The 12,048-nt window shown below is 35.2% G+C and overlaps 1 protein-coding gene across 1 annotated transcript; it reads left to right on the top strand.

Moving 5' to 3' along the window:
- The first annotated feature begins 10,808 nt into the window (after nucleotides 1-10,808).
- LOC133045506 (putative olfactory receptor 4A4) lies at nucleotides 10,809-11,726 on the top strand. The gene has a single exon (XM_061127603.1). It carries the CDS (start codon nucleotides 10,809-10,811, stop codon nucleotides 11,724-11,726), a length of 918 nt encoding a protein of 305 aa, XP_060983586.1.
- Nucleotides 11,727-12,048: the final 322 nt, after the last annotated feature.

Raw genomic sequence — 12,048 nt, 5'->3', positions numbered from 1 at the left:
TGGTGATCTGCACAGTTATTGCCTAAATGTTATCTATGAACTTGTACCAAATTCATCACTCCTCTCATTCTGGAAAATAGCAGTCTAATTAGATTTTACACAACCATGCTTCATAAATATTTATAATGCTTAAGAGTCTGAAGAAAGGCATTGTTTCATTTGTATACTTTAATTGAAACTTTAATTTTGAGTATCTATTCCCTTTATTTAAAACATTTATATTTTCCATTCTGATTTTGATGGTAGTAGAGATATTATCATATTGACCATTTGTGTGGAATTATTTTTAAAACTTGTGATTTGTTTTTAATTTTTTATTCTGTGCAAAAATTTTTGGCTATGTAGAAATACTTAATATCTACCTAATCAAGTCTAGCAACATTTTCTTTGGAGTTAACTTCTGGAATAGAAAGAATTTCCCTATTTCAGTGTCACCATAATATCTTCATATTCTTTCAACATTTAATTTTTAAAAAATTTTCTATTGTTTTATATTTTATATTTAAACTTTTGAACCACCTATATTGTGTTGCAAGGATTTAAGTTGGTAATACATTTTAATTATTTTTTGATGGCCATTTTTATAGCTGTATATAGCTTCCTCAAGATTTTGTTTGCTATCCCGACATTGTACTCTGAATTATGACATATGGTTGTATCTTATTCAGGCTTCTATGATGTTCCATTGATCTCTTTATCCATGTACCATTTAATACATGATATAATTGGATTTGATTTAAAATACTCATTAATACCTAATATACCTAGGTTTCTTCATTGGTATTTCCTGTTGGAACTGTATCTATTCTTGTATATTTATATTTTAAAATTAAATTTCAGTCAAGTTAGTAAAAACTAAGTTTAGTTAGTGTTTCCTATAAGATTTGCTTCAGAAAGAGTTTATATCTTTAGAGAATTGAGGGTTTTTATCCACTAACTGGGTAAGTCTTTCCACTTAACATTTCTTCTTTTGCATTCTTATAGATTTCATGTATTTCTTGCAAATTTTGTCCTTTTTAGTTTGCTTTTTATGCTAAGATTTAAAATAATGTTCTACCCTCTATTTTCCAAGTGTCTGTTGTTTCAATGTAGGAAATTTTTTTTGTTTTCCATTTTTACATAACGTAGAATCTTCACTGTATATTATTTATCTTTATTAATCCAACTTCTGCAAGTATTGACAAAATACATACAGTTGTGTAACCACCATCACAGTCAAAATGAAGAATGTTTCATCACCAAAAATAATTCTCCATGTGCCTTTATATTCACCTCCTCGCTTCATACCCAGGTCCTGTCAAACACTGATCCATTCCTATTCCTATAGTTTTGTCTTTTTCTACAATGTTCTTTGGTTTCTTTTTTCCAACCAACTTTATAACCAACTTTCCAACCATAGTGTATTTTGAAATATATATATAGTTGACAAATTTAAATGATGTTTAAGATGTACAATAGGATGAATTAATATATGTATATATTGTGAAATGATTACTACAGATAACCTAATTAATACATTCATCATCTCAAAAAATTAGTTTTCTTTTTTTTGGTTTTCTTTCTTTTTTTGTTAAGAATCCTAAAATCTTGTAGGATTCTTAACAAAAAAAGAAAGAAAGAAAACAAAAAAAAAAAAAGAGGGAACACAAATACACCCATGGCAGATTCATGTCAATGTATGGCAAAGCCCACTACAGTACTGTAAAGTAATTAGCCTCCAATTAAAATAAATAAATGTATTAAAGAAAAAAGAATCCTAAAATCTAAATTCAGTATATTTCAAGAACACAGTACTATATTACTAACTATTGCTGCCATATATATTGGGCTTCCCTGGAGGCTCAGATGGTAAAGAACTTGCCTGCAATGCAGGAGACGTGGGCTTAATCCCTGAGTCTGGAAATTCCCCCCTGGAGAAGGGAATGGCAACCCACTCTAAAATTCTTGCCTGGAGCATTCCATGGACAGAGGAACCTGGTAGGCTACAGTCCATGAGGTCACAAAGAGTCAGACATGACTGAGAGACTAACAATTTCACCATGTAAGTTATATCTCCAGAACTTAGTCATCTCATAACTGGATGTTTGTAGCATTTGAACAGCATTTTACCATTTATCCCACTCTTCAGCCCCTGAAAATCTACACTCTATTTTCTGCTTCCGTGAATTTGACTTTTAAATTCCACACACAGGTGAGATAATAAAGTATGGGTTTTTTTTGTATTTGGTTTACTTCTCAGAATATCCTCAAGGTTCATCCATATTCTCAAAGACATCATTTTCTTCTTTTCTATGGCTTAATAATCATTCACTATTTTTTTTTTTTTTTTATTAGTTGGAGGCCAATCACTTCACAACATTTCAGTGGGTTTTGTCATACATTGATATGAATCAGCCATGGATTTACACGTATTCCCCATCCCGAATCTTCTTTGTCTATTTATTTGTTGACAGGCATTTAGAATTTTTCATATTTTGGCTATTGTGAATAACATTTCAATTAAGATGGGAGTACCAATATCTATTCAAGATATTTACTAATTTCCTATGGATGTATAAACAAAAGGGAAATTGCTGGATCATACAATACTTCTACTTTATTTTAGGAACTTGCATATGTTTTCATAGTCAGTTCAGCTGCATTCAGTCACTCAGTCATTCCCGACTCTTTGTGATCCCATGGACTGCAGCATGCCAGACTTCCCTGTCCATCACCAACTCCTGGAGCTTGCTCAAACTCATGTCCATCAAGTAGGCAATGCCATCCAACCATCTCACCCTCTATCATCCCCTTCTCCTCCTGCTTTCAATCTTTCCCAGCATCAGGGTCTTTTCTAATGAGTCAGTTCTTCATATCAGGTGGCCAAAGTATTGGAGCTTCAGCTTCAGCACCAGTCCTTTCAATGAATATTCAGAACTGATTTCCTTTATGATTGACTGCTTTGTTTTCATAGTGGTTGCATCAATTTATATTCCCACGTTCAGTGTACAAAGGGTCCAAATGTTGCACACGCTTACTGACATTCCTCTTTTATAAGAACATTTAAGGCAGAGCCCTCATGATCTAGTCATCCTGCAAATGCTCCACTTCCTAAAATTACCATATTGAACAATTGGAGTTAAAGTTGTGAATTTGGGGACACAAATATTCAAACTACAGCTTAGATGCAATTTCATTCTTTTGCATATGGATATCCAGTTTTCCCAATGCAATGCATCATTTCTCCATAGTGTATTCTTGGTCCTGTTTTGAAAGATAAGTTGATTGTATATTAGTGGGGCTATTTCTGAGCTTTCAATTCTGCTCATTGGTCTATATGTCTGTTTTTATGAGACACTCTACTCTTTTGATCACTATATTCACATAATGTATTTTGAAATCAGGAACTGTGATGTCCCCAGATTTAATTTTCTTTCTCAAAATCACTTTGGCTATTTTGGTTCTTATGTGATTTCATAGGAATAGTATGATTACTTTTATATTTCTTTGAAAAAGATGTCCTTTTCATTATTGGGGATTGGAATGCAAAAGTAGGAAGTCAACAGATACCCGGAATAACAGGCAAGTTTGGCCTTGGAATATACAACAAAGCAGAGCAAAGTCTCACAGAGTTCTGTTGAGAAGCATGCTGGTCATAGCAAACACCTACTTCCAACAACGCAAGAGATGACTCCACACTTGGACATCAGCAGATGGTCAATACGGAAAATAAACTGATTATATTATTTGCAATCAAAGATGGAGATGATCTATATAGTAAGCAAAAACAAGACCTGGAGTGAACTGTGGCTCAGATCATGAGATCCTGATTGCAAAATCCAGGCTTAAGCTGAAGAAAGCAGGGAAAACCACTAGGCCATTCAGGTATGACCTAAATGAAATTATTTATGATTATATCGTGGAGGTGATAAATAGATTCAAGGGATTAGATCTGGTAGACAAGGTGCTAGAAAAATCATGGACATAGGTTTGCAATGTACAGGAGGCAGCAGCCTAAACCATCCCAAACAAACAATAAAAAAAAATGCAAGAAGGCAAAGTGGTTGTCTGAGGAGTCTTTACAAATAACTAAGGAAAGAAGAGAAGTGAACAACAAAGGAGAAATGGAAAGATAAACCAACTGAATGCAGAGTTCCAGAGAATAGCAAGGAGTGATGAGATGACCTTTTTAAAGGAATGCAAGGAAATAGAGAAAAACAATAGAATGAATAAGACTAGAGGTCTCTTAAAGAAAACTGAGGCCATCAAGGGAACTTTTCATGCAAGGATTGGCATAATAAAGGACAGAAATGGTAAGGACTTAGCAGAAGCATAACAAATTGAGAAAAGGTGTCAAGAATACACAGAATAACTATATAAAAAGGGCATTAATGACCTGGATAACCATGATGGTGTGGTCACTCACCTAGAGCCAGGCATCATAGAGTGTGAAGACAAGTGGGCCTTAAGAAACATTTTTTTTTTCAAACAGATCTAGTGGAGGTGATGGAATTTAAGCTGAACTATTTAAAATCCTAAAAGAATGCTGTGAAATTGTTGCACTCAATATGCCAGCAAATTTGGAAAACTCAGCAGTGGCCACAGGACTGGAAAAATTCAGTTTTCATCCCAGTTCCAAAGAAGGGTAATGCCAAAGAATTTTCAAACTTCTGTACAATTGTGCTTCTTTCACATGCTAGTAAGTTTATGCTCAAAAACCTTCAAGCTAGGCTTCAGTAGTACATGAACTGAACATTTCCATATGTAGGAACTGCCTTTTGAAGAGGCCGAGGAAACAGAGATCAAATTACCAAAATTCGCTGAATCATGGAAAAAGCAAAGGGGTTTCAGAAATCCATCTACTTCTGCTTCACTGATTATGCTAAAGTCTTTGACTGTGTGGAGCGCAATAAATTGTGGAAAATTCTTAAAGGGATGGGGATACCAGATTGCCTTACCTGTTCTCTGAAAAACTTGTATGTGGGTCAAGAAACAATCATTAGAACCAGACATGGAATGACGGATTGTTTCAAAGTTGGGAAAGGAGTATGTCAAAGCTGCGTATCATCATTCTGTTTATTTAACTTCTATGCAGAGTACATCACATGGAATGTCAGGCTGAATGAATCACAAGCTGGAATCAAGATTGTTGGGAGATATATCAACAGCCTCAGATATGCAGATGATAGCACTCTAACAACAGAAAGTGAAGAGGAACTAAAGCACCTCTCGATGAGGGTGAAAGAGAAGAGTATAAAAACTGGGTGACACTCAATGTTAAAAGAAACTAAGATCATGGCATCTGGTCCCATCTAGTATTAGTCACTCAGTCATGTCTGACTCTTTGCGACCTCATGGACTGTAGGCCACCAGTCTCCTCTATCCATGGAATTCTCCAGGCAAGAATACCAGAGTGGGTTGCCATCTCCTTCTCCAGGAAAAGAAACTAAGATCATGGCCTCTGATCCCACCACTTCTTGGCAAAGAGAAGGGGAAAAAGTGGAAGCACTGTCAGATTTTACTTTCTCGGGTTCCAAAAACATTGCAGATGGTGACTGCAGCCATGAAATTAAAAGATATTTGCTCTTTGGAAGGAAAAATATGACAAACATAAACAGTGTATTGAAAAGCAGAGACATTGCCCACCAAAGTTCAAATAGTCAAAGCTATGATTTTTCTAGTTGTCATGAATTATAGTAGTTGCTCCAGAAAGAAGGCTGAGCACTGAGGGATTGATCATTTCAAATTGTGGTACTGGAGAAGTCTCTTAAGAGTCCTTTGGACTGCAAGGAGTTCAAACCAGTAAATCCTAAAGAAAAGCCTGACTATTCATTAGCGGAACTGTTGTTGGAGCTGAACCTCAAATATTTTGGCAACCTGATGCAAAGGACCAACTCATTGGAAAGACCCTGATGCTGGGAATGATTGAAGGCAAAAGGAAAATTGGGCAACAAAGGATGAGATTGTTAGATAGTATCACAGACTCAATGACTATGAATTTGAGAAAATTCTGAGAGACAGTTTGAGACAAAGGACCCTGATGTGCAATAGTCCTTGGGGTTACAAAGAGTTGATTATGACTTGGAGACTGAACAACAAGAACAATTTAATCTGTAGATTGGTTTAAGTGGTGTGAACATTTTTATAATATTTACTCTTCCATTGATGAATTCAGGATACCTTTCCATTAACTTGTGTCTTGAACTTAATTTATGTATTTCATATAATTCAGCTCAATTAAGTTCAGTTGATCAGTTATGTCCAACTCTGAGACCTCATGGGCTGCAGCATGCCAGGATTCCCTGTCCATTACCAAATCCCAGAGCTTATTCAAACTCATGTCCATCAAGTCAGTGATGTCATTCAACCATCTCATCCTCTGTCATTCACTTCTCCTCCTGTCTTTAATTTTGCCCAGCATCAGGGTCTTTTCCAGTGAGAGTTCTTTGCATCAGTTGGTCAGAGTATTGGAGCTTCAGCTTCAACATCAGTCCTTCCAATGAACACCCAGGACTGATCTCCTTTAGGATAGACTCACTGGATCTCCTTGCAGTCCAAGTGATTCTCAAGAGTCTTCTCCAACACCACAGTTCAAAATCATCAAGTCTTTGGTGCTCAGGTTTCTTTACAGTCCAAGTCTCATATCCATACCTGACTATTGGAAAAACCCATAACTTTGACTAAACGGACCTTTGTTGGCAAAGTAATGTCTCTGCTTTTTAATATGCTGTCCAGGTTTGTCATAGCTTTTCTTTCAAGGAGCAAGTGTCTTATAACTTCATGGCTGCAGTCACCATCAGCAGTGAGTTTGGAGTCCAAGAAAATTAATCTGTCATTGTTTCTCCATCTATTTGCCGTGAAGTGACGGCAGCAGATGCCATGATCTTAGTCTTTTGAATGTTAAATTTTAAGCCAGTTTTCTCACTCTCCTCTTTCATGTTCATCAAAAGGTTCTTGAGTTCTTCTCTTTCTGCCATAAGTGTGGTTTCATCTGTATATCTGAAGTTATTGATATTTCTCCTGGCAATCTTGATTCCAGCTTGTGCTTCACTCAGTTCAGCATTTCACATGAAGTACCCTGCATACAAGTTAAATAAGTAAGGTGACAATATACAGCCTTGATGTACTCCTTTCCCAATTTGGAACCAGTCCATTATTCCATGTCCAGTTCTAACTGTTGCTTCCTGACCTGCATACAGATTTCTCTGGAGACAGGTAAAGTCAGCTGGTATTCTCATCACTTTATGAATTTTCCACAGTTTTTTGTGTTCATATAATTGTCAATTTACAAATCTTTCACCTCCTTGGTTAAATTTATTCTTATGTATTTTATTCTTACTATTGTTATTAGAAATAAGATTAATGTCTTAATTTCTTTTTTGGATAGTTCATTATTCATATATGTAAATACAACTAAATTTTCTATATTGGTTTTGTATTCTGCAACCTTGTTGGGTTATTTTTATTAGTTTTAACAGTTTTGGTGAATTTCCTGCATTTTCTATTATAAGATTGTGTCTACTATACAGCCCTTTAATTTGGCTTCTTCTTGGCACCATGCATCAGATATTTATGCATATTATTTTATCTATGAATAGTTCACTTATTTATTAGTAAATAGTATTCCATTCCAAGCATGTATCCCAGTTTGTTTTTCCCTTTCTCAATTAAGAGTTATTTTGGTTATTATCAACTATTAGAAACCATGAATAGAACTGCTATAAATATTCTTGTATAGTCACTGAACAATAAGGAAACAGTGAAGAAAAATATGACAATTATTTTCAAGTCACTAGATGTCAGGGGAAGCTGACAATGATCACTGAGAAATGGTAAACAAACAATTTGATTTCTGTCTAGGAGTTTCCTGGTTGACTATTTTTTAAAGAATGTCCACGTTGTGAAACAGAGAGCTGTACCAACCAAAGACCCTGGTCCAGTCTCTGAGTTGAGGAGATGAAGTTGAGTGTCTTCATCTAAAACAGTTAGAATTCTGAGAGTAGAATATTGAAGATTATAAACCTATTCTCCTGGAAACTTCAATACTTTGGCCACCTGATGTGAAGAACCGACTCATTGCAAAAGACCCTGATGCTGGGAAAAATTGAAGGTAAGAGACGGGGACAACAGAGGATGAGATGGTTGGATGGCATAACCGACTTGGACATCAGTTTGAACAAGCTCCAGGAGTTGGATTGACAGGGAAACCTAGAGTGCTGCAGTCCATGGGGTTGCAAAGAGTCAGACACAATTGAGAAACTGAACTGATCGAGAGAAAGAGAGAGAGAGTGAAAGAGAGATAAGGGAGACAGACAGAGAGAGAAAGACTGACAAAGAGAATGACAGAACTAAAGAGTAACCTGTGGTTTAATTTATAAATAACCAGAAAATTTTATTTTTATTATATGCTTCTTGTTTAATTGTAATATATAGTACATTGCATATATGCATAGACTTAAGTCCTTTGAACTGTACTGCAATTAGGACACAGAATGGTATATTCTCTACCTTGGGGAAGGCTCATGAGCACTTTGAGATGAATGGGATAATGGTCCCCCAAATTTCTATTTCCCCAATTCCATATTAACATAGATTCCCTCCATTTGCCTTTCTGAAGCTATGTTGACAAACTATGTGAAAACTATCTACATTTAAAACAGGTTTTAAGTGACTTCTTCTGATATTATCATCCATTATCTTCTACAAGTCAAATCGGATATGGTTTTCAAAGACAAAGCTTAAACTTGAATAGTTTTGCCTCTTTTGTAGGCCATTATTTTAAAAAGAAAGTTTACATATTTCTGCAGAAATGGACATTTCTCTCTTGGTGAAATGACATCAAGCTGTTTTTTTATAGCTTTTCCCCAAGAGGAGAGGGCTCTCTAAGTCCTGTTCTACATGCTGATTATCCTGGTGACATCTCTGGAGGTAAAGAGTGCACCATCAAAATCATGTTTAAGGTCCCAATGAATTTAATTAGACAAGATTTATCCTTGGAGATGCACCAGTTGAATGACACTATAATATATGCCCTATTTCAAATATAGATAAGGTATTTGTGGGCCTTTTCCCTCACCTCACATGACAGACTTTTGAGAATTTAAATAGTGGACTCAAATCATAACGAAGTATGTATTATGAAATTATTCTCCAGTCTTCAGAAAACCCAAAGTTCAACAATGAAGAGAGTATTTTAAAATTGATTAAGAATTGATATGCTATTCAGATTACTTCACTATTTTACTTTGATTGGTACAAAACATTGTACAGCAAAATTTTTATTTGAACAATTTGTAAACAATTTCCAGTTTTCTCTCTAATAAAAATGTTGATTTCACATTTGTTGGTGTTTGGGACAAATCCTGCCAACAACAAATATTTTGTGTTTCTGTTCAACAATCAAGGCTCAGAGTTCTTTAGGTAACAGGACATTCACAATCATTTTGAAAATCCAAGCAATTCGAAAGACAATGCTTTCCTGAATGACTGAGATAAATTGATTTCTTGCAAACATGGAAAGAGTTGACCACATGAAAATAGTACAATGCAGAGTGATGATGCATGCATGTGGCTCTCCGTGTTCACAGAGTTGGCATCAGCTATGACAAAAAGGAGAAAATATCAGAGGCCAGAACATGGATCGGATGGCTGTCTTCTTATGCAGGTAACCCAATAATTGTGTTCGTATACAAGGTTCTGCACTAGGTTTTCTGTTTTCAAGAATGTATCAGTGTTGTGAGAATTTAGACTAGTAAGAGTTTTATTTTGTGATTTTTATAATCAGCCATGTTAGAAATCCAGTTTAGATGTGATTACTAATATATGTGATGACTGATTCTGTTTTGTAATATTCTTTTTAGATATTTTCACCTTCCAATGCTCTGGACTAAGTTTCTTTCTCTAACATGAAGTTTTCTTACAAATTAGATTCAAGTATAACTATTTGGGGATATCTTCATGAAGAGATATCTGTAAACCTGATGATGGTTCAATGACTATGCTCTACATTGTTTGTTAAATTGCTTAAAATTAAAAGATGGTGTAGCATCTGTAGACCATGATTCAGAGGCATTTCAAAACTCAAGATGATACTGTAGCCAGCAAGATATTACTTCAGTTCCTACTTTTCTGTTCACAAGTAAGTTTAAGAATTCCTTTATGTTTGTTGGCCACTTAGATGCATTATTCCTTTAAATATCTGTTTACATTTTTATTTACACTTTTACTTGCAAACTGCTTAGAGATAATTCTGTTTTATGTATTAAATCTATGTTTATTCCATACAATGTGAATCTTTTTCCAGTTTATTTTGTCAGTTGGTGCTATTGTATCTTTTCCTAAATCCTTAAAAGAAATCTAAAATTCTCAAATGTAACTATCTGGAATTCCAATGATTGGCTAAGAGTCTTCCTCTGCTAAAGTTAAGGAAATCATCTCCCTAATAAATAGCAAAATAAAAGTAATTTACTTTACTTTTTTTTATTCAATCGTTAATCAACAATTATTTTTATATAAGGTATTAATTAAAGGTGCAATTTTATCAACTTCCAAGTGGAAGGAGATTGTAACAACTCATTTACTTAATAATGTGTTCTTTTCTCACATATGTATTTTAATTACTTGCTGCTCTTTAAGATTTTTGAGGTTCAGGGCAATGTATTACTCAGCATTCTATTACAATATCTGGAATTATTGGATAATGATAAACTATAATTCTCATTGATTGAATATATGAGTAAATTATCTTAAGACTTCAGGATTCACTAATAACAATTATATTTACAGGTAATTTTGACCTGAACTCTGAAATAATACAGGCAGAAGCACCTATGGAACAAAGGAACAATGTAACTGAATTTGTACTTTTGGGGCTCACTCAAAGCATCCAGGGCCAGAAAATATTATTTGTCGTGTTTTTGTTCATCTATGTTGTGACAATGGTGGGCAACCTACTTATTGTCCTGACTGTGGTGGTCAGTCCAATCCTGGATACCCCTATGTACTTCTTTCTTGGCTGCTTATCATTTATGGATGCTATTTATTCTACTACAGTCACACCAAATATGATTATAGACTTACTGCATGGAAAGAAAACCATTTCCTTCCAAGCTTGCATGACCCAGCTTTTTATATGGCACTTTTTTGGGGGTGCTGATATATTCCTCCTGGTGGTCATGGCCTATGACCGCTACGTGGCCATCTGCAAACCCTTGCATTATTTGACCATCATGAATAAGCGAGTATGTGTTCTGTTGCTGCTGTTGACCTGGGTTGGTGGGTTTTTACATGGTGTATTTCATCCTCTCTTCGTCTACAATCTTCCTTTCTGTGGCCCCAATGTCATTGACCACTTCATGTGTGACATGTACCCTTTGTTGAAACTTGCTTGCACTGACACTCAAGTTACTGCCATTACAGTGCTTACCAATGACGGGGCAATATGTGTGATCATCTTTTCTCTCTTACTCGTCTCCTATGGGGTCATTCTGTGCTCCTTGAAGAATCTTGGTCAGGTAGGGAGGCACAGAGCCTTGTCCACCTGTGGCTCCCAAATTACTGTGCTGGTCCTCTTCTTTGTGCCCTGCATTTTTATGTATATGAGACCTCCTTCTACCTTGTCTGTTGATAAATCCTTGACTCTGTTTTACAGCATTATCACCCCTATGTTGAACCCACTCATCTATACATTGAGAAATGGTGAAATGAAAAATGCCATGAAAAAGCTCTGGACCAGAAAAAGAAAATGAGGCAGCAGGGAAATGTATCACCTATTTTCAGTGAATAATTGCTCTTACCAGGAAAATCGTGTGTAATTATTTAAGTGTATTAAATTAATACTCAGGGTTAATACCTTTGCTATAATGAAATCATTTATTATGTGAACACTTCCAGTGATGATAATACACTTTTAAGAATTTTCATAATTTCATAGTTGAAAGTATATATTTTGTTTCAAATACACTTTTAAGATTGCCACATTTTCTTTTTTTTTCTTTTTTATTTATTTTTATTAGTTGGAGGCTAATTGTTTAAAATATTGTAGTGGGTTTTGCCATACATTGACATGAA

Source organism: Dama dama, chromosome 24 (assembly GCF_033118175.1).
Source record: "Dama dama isolate Ldn47 chromosome 24, ASM3311817v1, whole genome shotgun sequence".
In the NCBI taxonomy this organism is placed as follows: Eukaryota; Metazoa; Chordata; class Mammalia; order Artiodactyla; family Cervidae; genus Dama; species Dama dama.
This window is presented reverse-complemented; position numbering and strand designations above follow the sequence as displayed.

Bases quoted from the DNA above. Each gene is read 5' to 3' on its own strand.
- LOC133045506 (XM_061127603.1), top strand. From the start codon at position 10,809: ATGGAACAAAGGAACAATGTAACTGAATTTGTACTTTTGGGGCTCACT.